Source organism: Pteronotus mesoamericanus, unplaced genomic scaffold (assembly GCF_021234165.1).
Source record: "Pteronotus mesoamericanus isolate MK-2021 breed Mesoamerican mustached bat unplaced genomic scaffold, CSHL_Meso_final contig_130, whole genome shotgun sequence".
Taxonomy (NCBI): Eukaryota; Metazoa; Chordata; class Mammalia; order Chiroptera; family Mormoopidae; genus Pteronotus; species Pteronotus mesoamericanus.
The window spans coordinates 17315193-17333879 of NW_026555060.1; the positions used below are offsets into that span (position 1 = coordinate 17315193).

The 18687-nt window shown below is 37.8% G+C and overlaps 1 protein-coding gene across 1 annotated transcript in view; it reads left to right on the forward strand.

Annotated features, from left to right (window-relative positions):
• Positions 1–16465: 16465 nt before the first annotated feature.
• The window catches only part of DNAJC1 (DnaJ heat shock protein family (Hsp40) member C1), a 249879-nt gene continuing 247657 nt past the window's right edge, over positions 16466–18687 (forward strand). Inside the window, exon 1 of the mRNA XM_054592779.1 lies at positions 16466–17160. Coding sequence (XP_054448754.1) covers positions 16957–17160 — 204 coding nt within the window. The 5' untranslated portion in view covers positions 16466–16956. The remainder of the gene's footprint in view (positions 17161–18687) is intronic.

Sequence of the window (18687 nt, forward strand, 5' to 3'; positions counted from 1 at the left end):
TTACCTCTTCCACATTGCCAGAACGTTTCCCTTTGAGGACTTTTTCATCTGGGGAAACAACAAAAAAAGTTGCTCCGGGTGAGATCAGGTGAATAGGAAGGATGGGGAATGGGGTTCATGCCTTTTTTTGTTCAAAAACTACTGTATACTCAGCGCCATTTGGGCAGGTGGACTGATAAATCACCCACCATGAAATGTGCAAAGGTGTTGAGTCTTTAAAAAAAGTCACTGAAGCTGAAGCAGCTTCTCACAGCAACGCCAGCTGGTACACTGATACAGGTGGGTTCCTAGAATACTCACCTAGCAGGGAAGCCTGTACTACAAGGGGCCTGCCCTCCAGAAGATAATTTTAGTTTTGGGGAGGTCACCCCTCACACAGATACTTAGTTTTAATGAATTTTGTAGGATAGAAAGATTCCTCACAGAGACATAGATCCCAATGGAAAAAGTATATGGCTGGCTCTGCCACTACGTCATAAACTTGTTTTTCAGTCCCTTCCAGCAATTGCCCAAAGGTTCTTTCTAAAATTTAACTTAGTAATTTGCCATCCTTCCTGATGTCAAATAATTGTTCTTGCCAACAAACTTAAAAATAAAGTTTTTATATTTTTAACACATAGATTATAAAATCCACTGAAAATCTTCATTTGGAAGATATAAAACAAGTTTTTAAGAGTCTAGATAGGAGAGTTTTTATTAGTGACACATATAATTTTTGGCAAATGTAAAACATCATATTCATATAATGATGGAAATATTTCCAAACACTATTTTCATGCTTTCTCTATAGTATGAACTGTTTTCTCAGCTGTTAAAATGCTGTCTTTATCTTTCAATGATTCTATGTGTTTTAAATTTTTTACAAAATTTTAGATGTTGAATGAAGCCAGCATGGGTTGGTGACATGGATGAGGTTAGTTTACAAATGAGGTGGAGAAGATTTGAAGAAAAATACCAATGTGTTTGAAACAGGATGTAACATATTAGAGAGAACTTAGCCTTTGAACACTTAGTGGCTGGGCAATAGCTGGAGGACATACTCAGTGAGAACAAAGAAGCTAATTCTGTCAATTTACGCTAAAACACATTTTTTAAAAACTAAATGGACAGCCAAAGAAAAACCACTTTATCTCCAAATTTCCCTTTATCACAAACACAAAAGGGAGTGTCAGGTCATAAAATATTCTTTCGTATGCCACTTAAATAAACCTTTACTGCTGATCTTTTGCAACTTCTTTTTCTCCGTAAGTATGCTTTCTATACTTACCTCAATATAATTTCATCATCAGAGAAATGTTTCTCAGGTGAACATAGGGTAGTATCTGGCCCAATTTAGCACCACGCTGGAGTCAGCTTTGGTGCTAGGGACTGACCCTGGGGATAGTGACCAGGCTTGGGATGAGCACAGAGAAAAGGCCAAGTAGAACATTTTGCCAGACCGCAGTGGTGTGTTCGTTCTTCTCCAGGCCTCCTTTGAAACAGTGGCCTCATGATTGATTCAGGGAAATGTGGTCTCAGCAGGTACTTATGAGCAGGAAAAGGGAAAGAAAATAAGCCAAGAGGGTAAAATGTGATTGTTTTTCCTATACCACAGAGACCTTGATTTAAAAACTCTCAAGTTTTGCTTCTGTTACCAGAGTTTTTTCCCACTTATAACTCAGAAATAATCATATATCCTGAAACTTCCAAATATGGGACTTACACATGTTGGGGCCAATTTTTCTGCCTCTTACCAATAATTTATTATACCAATAATTTTGTCTATTGTCTATTAGTTATTCACAACTCTGGTATTTCACTAGTAAGTTTAGTGATATCAAGGTCCCAAAGAGATAATTTGAAAATTGATTTATCATTTATTAATATCATGTCACAATTATAAAATCTGAGTCCAGGTAAGAGAGCTTTAATAGCAAACTATTACTCAAAACAGGAGTCAATGAATTTGATTTTAGAGGCTGGCAAAAGCCTGAGTGTATGAGTTATCAAAAGAGCAGAGCTGAAATACATACTTAGGAAACCATTTGTATAAGACAAAATTTGTTAATCTAGCCTTACACCTAAAGGAACTAAAAAGAAACAACAAACAACAAAAAAGCCTACATTGAGTAGAAGAAAGGACAAAATAAAGATCAGAGTGGAAATAAACAAAATAGAGTCTTAAAAATCAATACAAAAGATCAATGAAACCAAGAGCTGGTTCTTTAAAAAAAAACAAACAAGATTCATAAACCTTTAACCAGACTCGTTAAGAAAAAAAGGAAAAGAAAGAAACCAGTCATAGAAAGACAAATACTATATAATCTCACTCATACGTGGAATCTAATGAACAAAATAAACTGATGAACAAAATAAAACCAGAGGCATGGATACAGGGAACAGACTGTCAGATCTCAGAGGGGTGGGGGTGGGGGGAGGACTGGAAGAGATTAGCCAAAGAACAAATATATATATATGCATAGTCCACAGACACAAACAGCAATGTAGTAAATGTGTAGGGGGGGCAGGGTAGGGGCTGAGGGGAGGGAAGCAATGGAGCAGAAAATGGGGGACATCTGTTATAGTGTCAACGATTTTTTTAAAAAGGAAAAAAGAGAGAGGACCCAAATAAAGAAAAATCAGAAATGAGATACACCATAGAAATACAAATAATTAAAAGAAAATATTACAGAAACTATATGCCAACAAATCAGACAATCGGAAGACATGGGTACCTTCCTAGAACCATACAATCTTCCAAAACATAATCAAGAACAAGTGGAAAATCTGAATAGATTTATAAAAACCAACAAAATTGAAGGAGTAATTTTAAAAATCTCCCAACAAACAAAAGTCCAGGACCAGATAGCTTCGCACGTGAATTTTACCAAACATTCAAAGAAGAAGAATACCTACCATTCTCAAACTATTCCAAAAAATTCAAGAGGAGGAAACACTCCCAATCTCATTTTATGAGGCCAGCATTATCCTAATTCCAAAATCATATAAAGACATTAAAAGAAAAAAATGTAGGCCAATATCTTTGATGAACAGGGATTCAAAAATCCTCAGCAAAATATTGGCAAACCAAATCCAGCAGGACATTAAATAGATCATACACCTAATCAATTAGGATTTATTCCTGGGATCCAAGGTTGATACAATATCTGCAAATAAGTTAACACGATACACCAGAAGATGAAGGATAAAATCATATGCTCATATCAATAGATACGGGAAAAACATTTGACAAAATCTAGCACCCATTTACAATAAAAACTCTCACAAAGTGGGAAGAGAGGGAACATACTTCAATATAATAAAGTGATATATGACAAGCCCACAGCAAATGTCATAATGGTGAAAAGCTGAGAGCTTTTTCTTTAAGATCAGGAATGAAACAAGATGCTCACATCACCTTTTTTCACCATAGTATTGGAAGTCCTAGCCAGACAATAAAAAGAAATAAAGGGTATCCAAAATGAAAAGGGAGAAGAGAAACTGTCATTATTTGTAGATGGCATGTTACTGTACATAGAGAACACTAATTTTCCACCAAGAAACTACTAAAACTGTTAAATGAATTCAGTAAATAGCAGGACACAAAATTAATATTCAGAAATTGGTTGCATTTTTATACACCAAAAATGAACTATCTGAAAGGGAAACTTAGAAAACAGTTTCACTTGCAATTGCATCAAAAATAAAATAAAATACCTAGGAATAAATTTATCCAAGGATGTAAAAGACCTGTACTCAGAAAAGTATAGGACACTGAAGAAAAAAATTGAAGATACAAATAAATGGAAGTAAATATTGTGCTCATGGATAGGAAGGATTAACATCATTAAAATGTCCATACCACCTGAAGCAAAATATAGATTCAGTGCAATTCCTATCAAAATACCAATGGTGTTTTTTCACCCTGATCAGTGTGGCTCAGTTGGTTGAGTGACATCCTGTAGATAGAAAAGAATGCCGGTATAATTCCCGGTCAGGACACACGCCTGGGTTGCAGACCAGTCCCTGGTTGGGGTGCATGTGAGAGGCAGCTGATTGATGTTTCTCACACACATCAGTGCTTTTCTCCCCCTCTTTCTCCCTCCTTTCCCCTCTCTCTCTAAAAAAATAAAATAAATAAAATCTTTAAAAGATACCAGTGGCTTTTTTTCATGTTACTACAACAAATAATCCAAAAATTTTTGTGAAACCACAAAAGACCCATAATAATCAAAGCAATCTTGACAAAGAAGAACAAAGCGAGAGATATCACACTACCTGATATCAATGACACATAGACCAATGGAATGGAATAGAGAACTGAGGAATAAACCCACACTTGTATGGTCAATTAATATATGACAAAGTAAGCAAGCACATACAATAGAGTAAAGACAGTCTATTCAATTAATGGTGTTGGGAAAATTGGACAGATGCATGCAAAAAAAAAATGAAAGTAGACCACCTTCTTACACTATATACAAGAATAAAATGAAAGAATGGATTAAAGGCTTAAATGTAAGACTCAAAACCATAAAACTCCTAGAAGAAAATATAAGCATTTCAATCCCTGACATTTCTCTTAGAAATATTTTTTTCCAATATATTTCCTCTGGCAAGTAAGACAAAATAAAAAATAAGTAAATGGGACTACATCAAACTAAAAAGTTTTTGCACAGCAAAGGAACCGTCAACAAAAGAAAAAGACAACCTAGTGAATGGGAGAACATATTTGCCAATGATACATCTAATAAGGCTTAATATCCACAATTTATGAAGGACTCATATAACTCAACACCAAAAAAACCAAACAATCCAATTAAAAAATGGAGAGAGGATCTGAATAGACAATTCTCCAAAGAAGACATACAAATGTCCAGTAGACAATGTGAAAAGATACTCAATGTCATCAGAGAAATGCAAATTTAAACCACAATGAAGTACTACCTCATACCTGTCAGAATGGCTATTATCTATAAATCAACAAACAAAAAGTATTAGTGAGGATGTGGAGAAAAGGAAACACTCATGCACCATTGGTGAGAATGCAGATTGGTGCAGCCACTGTGGAAAACTGTATGGAGTTCACTCAAAAACTGAAAAATGGATTTGCCTTATGACCTCGTATTGCACCTCTGGGTATATATCCAAAGAAACCCAAAACAATAATTTGAAAGAAGATGTGTACCTCTGTGTTCATTGTAGCATTATTTACAATAGCCAGGGTATGGAAACAACCCAAATGCCCATCAATAGACTAGCAGATAAAGAAGTAGCACTTATATAATGGAATATTGTGGGCCATAAAAAAGAATGAAGTCTTACCATTTGCAGAAGTATGCGTGGATCTAGAATGTATTATGCTAAGTGAAATAAGTCTGTCAGAGAAAGACAAATACCATATGATTTCACTTACCTATAGAATCTAAAGACAAAAGAAACAAACAAAATAACTGACACAAATTCATAGATACAGAGAAGAGACTGATGGTTGTCAGAGGGGAGGAGTATTGGGTGACTGGGTGAAAGAAGTGAAGGAATTAAGAAGTACAAATTGATAGTTACACAATAGGCATGGGGATATAAAGTTCAGCATAGGGAATATAGTCAGTAATACTATAATAAGTAGATACGGTGCCAGGTGGGTTCTGGAAATATCGGGGGGGTGGGGTATGCTTTGTAAAGTATGTGATTGTCTAATCACTATGCTGTACACCTGAAATGAATACAAAATAATATTGAATGTAAACTGTAATTGAAAAATTCTGTCTTTTTTTTTTAAAAATCATTTTTCTGGACAGCATTTGCTAAGTCATTTAAAGGGCACTATAGACAAAGTCTAGATTATTATTTCAAGTGTTCAAATTCTGTCTGTCTGCCTTATGAGCAAAAGTATGAAAGGCTAGGGAAAGGGGAGGCAGAAAAATGCCTTTTTAGCAAATACAAATGGTGGTAAAATGAAAGGGCACCTGGTTAATGATAACGTACAATTTTCTCTTTTATAAACATGATTCTTAAATATAAAGATTTGGGTTAGAATCTATGTCTCTTAATTTGAAGGTACTGAAATTCTAACAACCATAACAACAAAAACTATGTTCACACAAGATAACTTCTTTATAAGGCTAAAAGTAACCTCTGCTTGTAAAAATGTCTTTGCCCCCTGGCGGTGAAATTATTATTTATTTTTTTTAAGTTAAAAGACTAATTATAGGGTCTTGGCATTAAAAATCCTATTGCGGTGAGAAAAAGTAATAGAGAATTAGATATTAAAACTGGAGAGAGATGAAGCTACTCCATATGTGTTGTAAAGAATTTAAGCTTCCCATATCTTACTATTTAGAACTAAGTTTTTTTTAATCTATCTCTGTTTGTTTCCATGTTGGTCATATTGCTAATTCAGTATCATTTTAAAGTGCTGCTTCATTTAAAAATTTAATAGCAGACATTTATGAGGCATGGAATTTCTATGCATAAACTAATTCCTTAGTTATGGCCTGTTGACTGAGGTAACTAGCAGCTTGGCATCATAAACAGTATTATGGGTCAATGGCAGAATGCCCAAATCAGCCTGTTCAGACTGAAAGAATAAATGAGGTGGAGGTCTGTTAAAATTTTCTTTTGCAGACTAATTGGAGCCTTTGTATATGAGGAAAATACGATTGCTGTTCTCAAGCTGAAATGAGGAGTCAGTACAAGATAATGTCCTCCTTGTTTGGTTAAAAAAGAAAAACTAAGTTTCAAATTTTAGAAAGTGATTCAAGTGAGTTATTAGAATCTGTTGCAATAGTAATAATAATCTTGGAATTGTGGAAGCTGTAAAAGAAAGAAATTTGAACATGAGTTCTATTTGACGTATTAAAGTTTATGTAGAACACAAGACATTAGTCTCTAAAAATACAGAATTACTTCAGGGTAAGACAATGACCAATGAGTTTTAATGACTAAGTAACAGAATGTGGATATTTTCTTTTCCTTTTGTTCAACCATGTTTCTCTTAATCAGGTATATATTTGTATAGCATTTTGCCAAATTTAACAGAAAATGAATAAAAGGTTTTATGGAGTTGGAACAAAAAAATTAAACTGGCTTTTAGAACCAGTTGTTGCTTATAAAGACAACCTTATCTCCCACCATCTTCAGCAAGCAAATGATTGGATAAATTTCTGATAAAGCGGGCAATCACAGCTGAAATTTAATAATACATGACTTAAAGACACATGTTATTGTTTGTGACACAAAAGTTTCAAATCTCTATGCAGCCCAGTTTATCTATTTTTTCATTTGTCACATGCATATGGTAGCATATCTATGGAACTATTGTCTAATACCAGATCACTAAGATTTACTCCTGTTTTTCTTATGTGAATTTAATAGTTTTAGTCCTTACAGTTAAGTCTGTGATCTATTTTGAGTTACTGTTTCTCAGCTGTGGTTTTATGCCTTTCATTAGTTTTGCAAAATTATTGGCCATTTTGTCTACAGATATTGTTTCTACTTCATTTTCTCTTTTTCTGGGACTCCAGTTACAAGTATGCTTGATTTATTCACTATATTGCACATGTCTTTTAAGCTCTGTTGCTTTAGTTTATGTATTTTTCTTGACTGATCCTCAAATTCACTAATCCTCTGTTCTGCTATTAAACCGTCAAGTCTTGATTTCAGATATTATGTATTTTTTTTCAATTTGAGATTTCCCATTTTTTAATGGATTCAATCCTCTGTTAAAATCCTGCATCTTTTAGTCCTTTCACCCATTTTTTTTCTTCCATTTTGTATCCAGCACTCTACTTGATAACAGTTATCTTAAAGTTTTTATCTGTACTCCAGTATCTCTGGGTTATCTATGGGTCTTCTGTTATCTATTTTTTTCAATTACTATTTAGTCCCCTTATACTTCCCACCCCCCACAATCACCACATTGTTGTCCACGTCCATGAGTCTTTTTTACTTAATCCCTCTAAGCACTAACCTCATACCTCCAGCTGTCATCCTGCTCTCCATCTAAGTCTGTTCCCATTTTCTTCATTCATTAGATTCCACATCTGAGTTGAATTTGTTCATTAGATTCCACATCTGAGTGAAATCATATGGTATTTGTCTTTCTCTGACTGGCTTATTTCACTTAGCATAATGTTCTCCAGGTCCATCCATACTATTCCAAAGGGTAAAATCTTCTTCTTTTTTACCAAATAGTATTCCATTGTGTAAATGTCCCGTAGTTGTTTTATACTCTCGTCAACTGATGGTCACTTGGGCTGCCTCCATATTTTGGTGATTGTAAATAGCACTGCAATAAACATATGTATGCTTATGTTCTTTCGAATTTGTGTTTTGGGTTCCTTCAGATCCATTCCCAGAAGTGGGATAGCTGAAGTGTATATCCTCTTTGGAGAAATATGTATTCAGCCCCTTTGCCCATTTTTTAATCGGGTTGTTTGGTTGGTTTTTTTCTGTGCTCTTGAGTTTTGAAAGTTCTTTAAAATAATGGATATTAACCCCTTATTAGATGTATTGGCAAATGTGTTCTCCCACTCTGTGGATTGTCTTTTTATTTTGTTGATGATTTCCTTTACTGTGCAAAAACTTTTTAGTTTGATGTAGTCTGATTTGTTTATTTTTTTCTTTTGTTTCCCTTGCTTGGGGAGATATATCTGATAAGATATTGCTATGAGCAATGCCTGAGGTTTTGCTGCCTTGTTGTCTTCTAGGACTCTAATGGTTTTCAGTTTTTAAGCCTTTGCTCCATTTTTTATTCTTGTGTGTGTGGTGTAAGTAGGTAGCCTAGTTTCATTTTTCTGCACATATCCAATTTTCCCAGCACCATTTATTGAATAAACTACCTTTACCCCATTTTATGTGCTTGCTTCCCTGTTGTTGACTATTAATTGACAATAAAGATGTGGGTTTATTTCTGGGCTCTCTATTCTGTCCCATTGATCTATGTGTCTGTTTTTATGCCAATACCATGCTGTTTTGATTACTATGACCTTATAATATAGTTTCATATTAGGTAGTGTGATTTCTTCAACTTGTTCTCTTTTTCAGGATCACTGTTGCTATTTGGGGCCATTTGTGGTTCTGTAAAAACTTTTGAAATATTTGTTCCAGTTCTGTGAAATACATTATTGGAATATTGACAAGAATTGCATTGAATCTATAGATTGCTTTGGGTAGTATGGACATTCTAATGATGTTAATTTTTCCTATCCATGAACATGATATGTGCTTCCACATATTTGTATCTTCTTCAATTTCTTTATTTCCTTATTAAAAATTCTTATAATTTTCTGAGTACTAGGCTTTTACATCCTTGGTTAGATTTATTCCTATGTATTTTAACTTTTTTGTAGCAATTGTGAATGGGATTGTTTTCTTAATTTTCCTTTCTGTTAGTTATTGGCATATAAATATGTAACTAATTTTTGATATTAACTTTGTATCCTGCTCCTTTTCCTAATTCATTTATCACTTCTAGTAGTTTCTTGGTGGAGCCTTTGGGGTTCTCTATGTACAGTATCATGTCATCTGCAAATAATGAGAGATTGACTTCTTCCTTTCCAATTTGGATGCCTTTTCTTTCTTTTTCTTATCTGATTTCTGTGGCTAGGACTTCCAGTACTATGTTGCATAAAGAGGTAAAAGCAGACATCCCTGCCTCATTCCCATTTTAAGTGGAACGCTTATAGTTCGCCCATTGAGTACGATGCTGGCAGTGGGTTTGTCATATATGGCCTTTATTATGTTTAGGTATGTTCTCTCTATTCCCATTTTGCTGAGAGTTTTTAACATAAATGGGAGCTGGATTTATCAAATGCTTTTTCTGTATCTATTGGTATGATCATGTGGTTTTTGTCTTTAGTTTTGTTTATGTGGTGAATCACATTTATTGATTTGCAAATGTTGTAACAAATCCCAGAATAAATCCCACTTGATCATTGATCTTTTTGATGCATTGCAGTGTTCGGTTTGCTAATTTTTTTTTTTTTTTTTTAGGATTTTAGCTTCTATGTTCATCAGTGATACTGGCCTATACTTTTCTTTCCTTGTAGTGTCTTTATCTGGTTTGGAATTAGGATAATGCTCACCTTGTAAAGTGAGTTTGGGAGATTTCCCCCCTCTTGGATTTTTTGAAATAGTTTGGGAAGGAGAGCTGTTAGTTTTTCTTGGAATGTTTGGTAAAATTCACCTGTGAACCCATCGAGTCCACCAGGGCTATTGTTTGTTGGGAGTTTTTTGATTACTGCTTCAATTTCACTAGGTATAATCTGTCTATTCAGATTATCTGATTCAGTTTTGGAAGATTGTATGGTTCTAGGAATTTATCTATTTCATCTGGTTGTCCAGTTTGTTGGCATATAGTTGTTCATAATGTTTTCTTGCAATCCTTTGTATTTGTTTGGTATCAGTTACTATTTTCCCCTTTCATTTCTGGTTTTATTTTATTGGGTCCTCTTTTTTTTTTGAAAAAAAAAAGTAATTTTTACTTTAGAGAGAGGGGAAGGGAGGGAGAAAGAGAGGGAGAGAAACATCAATGTGTGGTTGTCTATCATGCACCCCCTACTGGGGACCTGGCCTGCAACCCAGGCATGTGCCCTGACTGGGAAGCAAACCGGCAACCCTTTGATTCACAGGCTGGCACCCAATCCACTGAGCCACACCATCCATGTCTCCTTTTTTCTTGATGAGTCTGGTTAAAGTTTTGTCAATCTTGTTTATCTTTTCAAAGAACTAGCTCTTGGATTCATTGATCTTTTGTAGTATTTTAAAGACTATTTTGTTTATTTCTGCTCTGATCTTTATTATTTCCTTCCTTGTACTCATTTTGTGCTTTGTCATTTTTTAAATTTCTTTAAGTGTAAAGTTAGATTGTTTATTTGAGCTTTTTCTTGTTTTTTTGAGATTGGCCTGTAAAACTATGAATTTCCCCCTTAGGACTGCTTTGCCTGTGTCCCACAGATTTTGGATTGTGTTCTCATTTTCATTTGTTTCAAGGTATCTTCTGAGTCCTTTCTTGATCTCATTGTTGACTCATTCATTGTTTAAAAATGTGTTATTTAGCTTTCATTTCTTTGCGTGTTTTTCAGTGCTCTTCTTGTGTTTGATTCCTAGTTTCATAACACTGTCGTTAGAAAAGATACTTGATATGATATCAATCTTCTTAAATTTATTAGTCTTGTTTTGTATCCTAACATGTGGTCTATCCTAGAAAGCATTCCATGTACACTTGAAACATATGTATAGCCTGCTGCTTTGGGTTGAAATTCTCTAAAGATATCAATTAAATCCATTTGATCTGTGTGTCATTAAAGGTCACTGCCTCCTTGTTGATTTTCTGTCTGGAGGATCTATCCATTGAAGTTAATGGGGTGTTAAAATCCCCGATTATGACTATATTTTTGTTGATTTCTCTCTTTATGTCCATCAAGATTTGCTTTATATATTTCAGTGCTCCTGTGTTGGGAGCATAAGTGTTTAATAGGGTTATAGCCTCTTGTTGGATTCTTCCCTTTATCATTATGTAGTGTCCTTCTTTGTCTCTTACTATAGCCGTGGGTTTAAAGTGTATTTTGTTAGATATAAGTACTGCTACCCCAGCTCTTTCTCCTTTTCATTTGCATAAAATATCTTTTTTCATCCCTTTTAGTTTGTGTATATCTTTCGATTTGAGGAGGATGCTTGGAGGCAGCATAAAAATGAGTCTTGTTTTCTTATCCACTCAGCTACCTTATGTCTTTTGGTTGGTGCATTTAAGCCATTTGCATTTAAGATGATTATTGATAGATATGTATTTAGCACCATTTTATTGTTAGACTATTTCCCTCTGTTTATTTTTTCTTTCTCTTCTTCTTCTTAAAGTGAGCTCTTTAACATTTGTTGCAGTACTGGTTTGGTGTTAACAAACTCCTTTACCTTTTTCTTGCCTGGGAAGCTCCTCTTTCTCCTTCAATTTAAAATTATAGCCTTGTTGGGTAAAGTAGTTGGTTAGTTCCTTGCTTTTCATCACTTTGAATACTTCACATCACTCCCTCCTGGCCTGAAATGTTTCTGTTGAGAAATCAGATAGTCTAATTGGTGCTCCCTTGTATGTAACTACCTGCTTTTCTCTTGAGGATTTTAGGATCCTCTCCATGTCTTTAAGCCTTATCATTTCAATTATGATGTGTCTCTGTGTAGACCTCTTGGGTCCAACTTGTTTGGGACTCTTGCCGTTTCCTGGCCATGTGTGTCTTTTTCCTTCACCAAATTAGGGAAGTTTTCAGTCATTATTTCTTCAAATAGTTTATCAATCCCTTGCTCACTTTCTTCTTCTTCTGGTATTCCTTCTTGATATGATATGGATGTTGTTATGCTTCACTTTGTCCAAAATGTTTCTTAAGCTCTCTATTTAATTTTATTTTCTTTTAGCTGCTCTGCCTGGGTCTTTTTTTCTACCTTGTCTTCAAAATCACTGATTTGATCCTCTAATTCATCTCACCTCCTATTTATTCCTTCCAGTGTATTATTTATTCCAGATATTACAGTCTTTACTTCTGACTTATCCTTTTTTTATGGTTTCTATGTTTTTGTTCATGCTGTTGAGTGTCCTTATAATCATTACTCTAAACTCCATATCTGTTAAGTTGCTGTCCTTCATTTCATCTAGCTCTTCTGGAGAATTCTCTCATTCTTTCATTTGGAGTCTATTTCTTTGTTTTCCCATTTTGGCTGCTTTCCCCCGCTATGTATTAGGTAGATCTGCAAAAACTCTGGTGTGGGCCTTTGTCACATGCTGCCTGTGACCTTCCCTGAACAATCTGTTTGGAGCTAATCAGTGATATAGCCTCAAGCTGTAATCAGCAGCTATGGCTGAAACTCCACAGGGTGTGGCAGAGTAATTCCTGGTAGCAGGGATATTACTTCCACTCAGGCTGAAGCCATTCAGAGAGAGAATGTTCTACCTGAGAAAGATGGCTTTTGCAGAATGGGGAATGATTGAGCACGGGGATCTTGGCAGCTGTTCCTGTAGTTCTCTCCCCAGAGCCACTGACCCCAGACTCTCCTCAAGCATCTCTAGTCCACTCTCCCCTCCCTCTGCCAAAACCCTGGGTAAGTGGTTGCAAATGAAATTTTGTGTATTGGCCCTTTAAGAGGCTCTCTGATTCTCCATAGTCTCTCACTGGCAGAGAGAAACCCTGCTGCTTTTCACAGCTGGATGTTATCTAGGTTCCTTTCTGGCTCTGGTGCTGTAGGTTGGGGAGCCCAGCTTTGGGTTTAGACCCCACACTCTTCAGGGGTAACCTTCCCCCTGGCTGCTTAAATATCCCTCCAGAACTTCAGCTGCCACCTGTGAGATCCAAGCCAGCCCTCTTATGCCTTCTTCACACTCCCTACCAGTCTCATTATGGTGATGTGGTTTCTTCTGTCTGCACTTGGTTATAAAGCTTCTCTCCACCTAGTGTTCAGTAGGTTATTGATGGTGATTTCTCTACAATTTAGCTATAATTCCAGATGGTCCTGGAAAGAGGTTAGCCTGTCACCCACTTACTCCTTCATCATCTTGGATCTCCTATTTTTTCTTGATTATTGATCAATTTTTCTTGTTCTTCTACCTCATAATTTTTTTTATCATATGCCATAATTTAATGTTAAAAACTAACAAAGTACAACTGCTGTTATTTTCCTCTAGAGATGAGAATAGAAAGAAAGTAGAGTGAGGATCAGAGACTGAACTGGGTTGGGGTTGGATTGCATTTTCAGTTCACTTCTCTTTCTCTTGGTTCCTCGCTTGTGATTCCTCTGGGTTTTTGATAGAGAGCCAGGATGGTTTCTATCTACTCAGTGCTGGAGATTCACTTCTGCCTTTGAGAGGTTTAAAACTTGAATCTTTAGCCCCTTAATCACACAACTTCAAAAATATTGCAAATGTTTTGAGGGGGTAGACTGCAAGATGACTCCTTCTAGGCAGAGTTTGTTTTGAATGTGGGGAGATTTTACTTTCCCTCTCAGTCCCAGTCCTTCAATCTTCCTTCCACTCCAGAATTCAGCAAATGTCTGGAGGGAAAGCTGGCTGTATGTTAGGGGCTCCTCTACATTTCCAATACATTACACAGTTTCAATGGCTGTTAAACATTTCACTGATTTCTCTTTTCCTGTGTAATGTCCCTCTGCCCAGACCAGGGTTGAACATTCCATGCCTGGAGTCAGTAAATGTCACCAGAGAAGAAAACAGCTAGTGATTGTCAACTCAGTCCAGGCCTCAGCGAAAGACTTATTCAATTACATTGCCCTTTGGGGGACAATGACTGTACATGTGAAGATGCCAAACTAGAAAGACTTCTCGTCTTTCATGCAGATATCACTGTGGACTTTGCAGAGGCCTGGACCAGTACAAGCAAGAACATCATTTCAGAGTAGACAAGTGTCATTAGAACTGAACAAGATGAAGTTTCATAAGCAATACCTTGCGCCAGTGAAAAGCAATAGCAGTATTGTACTGAAGAGACTCCAGTTCTGTTTCAGCTTGGCCTTGAAGAGAGGACTGATTCATTTGATGAAGTGAGTGCCTGGGGTTCTTGGACAACATAAAAGTAGAGTTCAAGAGGGCAATAATAGACTGTCTGCTGAAAGATCAGGCAAATATCCCAGATTTGTGTCAATATAACACCAGTTTCAAATGTTATGTTACTTTCAATCCAATGATCATATTAGGAGAAAAGATGAATGTTGGGATATTGTGTAAAATAATGCTTATTACTTTCATCTTATTTTAATATTTTGCTCATAAACAGTAAGCTAATTTAGAGACTTGATAAAGCTGCCTTTCATCTTAAGAAAATGGATATATCATAAAGCAAGCTAATGCCCTGGCTGGTGTGGCTCAGTTGGCTGGGCATCATCCAGCAAACTGAAAGTTCGTGACTCCCATTCCAGGTCAGCACATGCCTGGGTTGCAGGTTCAGTCCCCAGTCAGGGAATGTACAAGAGGCAACCAATCAATGTTTCTCTCCCTCTGTTTCTCCTTCCCTTCCCTTCTCTCTAGAATCAATTAAAAAAAAAATTTCAAAAAGCAAGCTAAAAAAATTGGAGTGGGAGAAATGGTGGTGGGAGGTATTCACAGGGTTCAATTCAATTAATCGAAAGCTAGCATGAGCTAAGCATTGTACTTGGGACTGGGGATGCACAGAAAAGGTGATAAGTCCTTGCTTTGAACTGAATGTTTGTGCCCGCCCCCCCCAAATTCGTATTTTGAAGCCCTAATCATCATGCAATAGTATTTGGGGTGAAGCCTGTGAAAGATAATTAGGTCCATGAGGGTGGAGCCCCCACTGTGGGATTAGTACTCTCATAAAACACAAAATCTCTCTCCCCTTACCCACACTCTCACCATGTGAGGGTACAGCAAACAGGCCATCTGCAACTTGGAAGAGGACTCACCAGAGCTTGACCATGCTGGTACCCTGATCTCAGACTTCCCAGCCTCCAGAACTGTGAGAAATAAATGTCTGTTGTTTAAGCCACACAGTCTAGTCTTTTGTTATAGCAACCCTAGCTGACTAAGACACACTGCCCTTGTATCTTTGAAAGGTAAGCCTCACGATGAACTTAAATGTGATTAATTCAAGCACACACACACACACACACACACACACATTTTTAAGATATGACTAAAAGTATTTTTAAACTCTGCAATAATAGAATTTCTTCAGTAAGGTTTATTTCCAACTGTTTTTCTAACCTTTATAGAACATAATATATTCTTATTATGTGAGTAAAAATAGCTTTATCTTTCCCCTATTGAGTTTAATTTAACTGGCCAGATCCAAATGGGAAAAGCATAATGTCAAATTTTCAAAACTGAGGAAGTATCATGAGTTATACAGGCATTTTTGTTCCCTTTTACTTCCTCAACTAGGGATTTGGAGGAGAAATGTGAGAGGGATAAAAATATATAATATAAATAAAATATAAAAAATATAAGGTTCACCCAAGAGAAGCAATAGTGGTGGTGGAAAAAGCTTTTAAAGAGACTGAACAGAAGCTATATTGGATTAGGTGGTAAGACAGTGGTGGGAAAGACAAGAGGTTTTTTTTCTTTAAAAACAGATTCAATATAGAAAGCAGGCTATGAGTGGATAAGGCACATTTCCCCTAAGACTATGATTGAATCACCATTTTTAATTTGCCAGGCTGCCTATTTTATGGTATTATACCTATAAATCTTAGTTCAGAATTAGAATGATAAGTATACTCTTTTGACTTGGTCCAAATTTCATTTCTGCTTCACCTTTCTCATCCAGGCCAGTTCTTAGATTTGCCCCTTTAAGGCTAAGTGTTCAATTCCTCCTATAGCTTTGCTGATAGAATAATGAAATGCACGGAAGAGAGGCCATAGTCCATAAATCAGTTTTCATATATGATTTTAGTTTTCAATATCTGGGGGAGGGTAAGAAGGTAGCTGTTCCAGGGGAAATTATACTTGGGATATTCCACGTACATGCGCGATGTACAGGTCTCTTAATCTGTGAAAACACTCGTCAGCTCCACCGTGAGCTTCAGCCGCTGCAATACTTTTTACCGAGGCCTAGATCTGGGGCAACCGGCTTCCCCACTTCCGGCCCCGCCCCCTCTCCTGTGGTTGCTAGGAGACGTGATGTCACAGGAAGCGAGGCCTGGAATAGGCTAAAGCGTGGGGAAGCCTCTCCCCCCTCAGCAACCCCAGCTCCTGGCGCTGGCTCTCCAGCTGTTTGTAGGCCTAGGGGTGAGGGTCCGCAGTTGGGAGAGCCCGCTGCGACCCCGTCAGCCACCTGTCGCTGGGTTCGCGGGCTCCAGCCGACCCTGCCCCGCTCCTGGGACGGGCCGCCGGGCCGGCGACTCCGGTACAGCTGCCCCTGCTCTTGACTGGCGGGCACTGTTCCCAAAGCCCGCGCTGTCCGCCACGTCCCCGATCTCGGCCGACAGCACAGCGTGGCGGGTGACCTTTCCGAGCCCAGAGCGATGACGGCTCCCTGCTTCGGGCTGACCCGGCTTCCTCAGCGCCGCGGGCTCCGTCTCGTGCGGTCCTCGGCGCCGCTGCTGTTGCTACTGCTGCTGCTGGCGGCGGTAGGGCCGGCGCACGGCTGGGAGAGCGGAGACCTAGAGTTGTTTGACTTGGTGGAGGAGGTGCAGCTCAACTTCTACCAGTTCCTCGGGGTCCAGCAGGTAAGCGGGGCCGCCTGCCTGCCCGCCCGCCGGAAAGCGGCGCCTCCGGGGCAGACCAAACGCGCGGGTTGGGCGGAAAGGAGGGGCTGGGGCGGGCTTTGACCCGGTTTCCTCGCAGGGAGCCGGTAGTGCGGCCAAGACTTGGCCCTCCTGGGCTCTGGCTGCCCTCCTCAACCCGGCCGACCAGGGTCTCCTCGTTAAGCCAGCCTCGGAAGGAATTGTTCGCCTTCCCGAGGTCCTCTCTGCCCTGCTCCCCTTCTCAAGTTGGGGCCGAAGTTTCAGGCTGGACGGTGCCACCAGCAGCCTGGGGTGGTGATAACCCCCCTTTCCAATGCCATCTGAGGGAGCTCATTCCACCCAGCTGTACTGGAGGAATGGTGTGTGGGAAAGAGTAGTCATGTCCTACTGTGAAATTTCCCTTTCCCAGTTACGCTTATCTCTATGCATGTCTTTAGCAGCCTCCTTTCCTTTGCCTTTCCGGAAAGGTAGGAATGCTTTTGGGTCGGCGTCTGTGTTGTAGAAGTTTTTCTTGCACTGTACTTTGGAATCTGTTTAGCCTGTTGGATTGGGGTTCGTATCACGGTTTAAAAATTTGAAGGAACTTGAAGACTCTACCATGTTGGTCCTGGAACTCATACAAGGAACCATGAAGTTTTTTGAGCAGTAGAGGCATTTGACTTGAGCTGCTACAGGAAGATGCCCTTTCAGACAACGCAGGATCGTTGTCTTTTCCTTTCGTTTCCTTCCTCTCTCTCTCTCTCTCTCTCTCTCTCTCTCTCTGTCTTTAGCTTGGGACTTTAACCTGTAAATTCCATTTTTTGCTCTGTGCTTCTACCTGTGAGTTGTCATCGAGTGGAGATAACTTGTCTCCATCTGAGTCGTACTGCTAAGGAAAAGATGAAAGACCTAGGATTTCACATGATCTGATTGAGCCTTTCATAAAATGCTTTGAATAGTTATGGGGTTAAAAAAAAAAAAAAGGTTTACCAACAATTGTCATCCAAGGCACACTTCACAGAACTAGTTATGAAATGTATATTTCCCCCTAAGGATGTGAACTATTGAGCTTAGCACTAAATGGAAATTTACTTTTCAGTTAAATATAATTAAATATAAAATTGTTGTTGTGCTATGGTTTTAACAGATTTTAGTTTTTGTAAGAGTTAGTAGAATATAAGCATTCAACACTTCTAATTTTTAGGTGCAAACCATTATGTGTTGTCTGTATTCATTATCTTCACCTGGTGCCATTTCCTGCTCATAGGGGCAAATATATCTTATCTCATTACAAAGTAAATGATAATGCAACGTGTAAAAATCGTTAGGAAAATAACTCTAAAGGCTTTAAAGAATGCTTTTATTATTGGTAATATTTGTTAGAATTTATCACAATTGATTAAATTCTGTAGCTAAAGAGCGCCTTATACATACCTACCCAAAGATCTTGAAGATTCTTTCCAGTTATTCATGGAAAATCAAGCCCCTTTAAGAGCATATAGAAATTTAGTAGCACTGGTTTAAATTTTA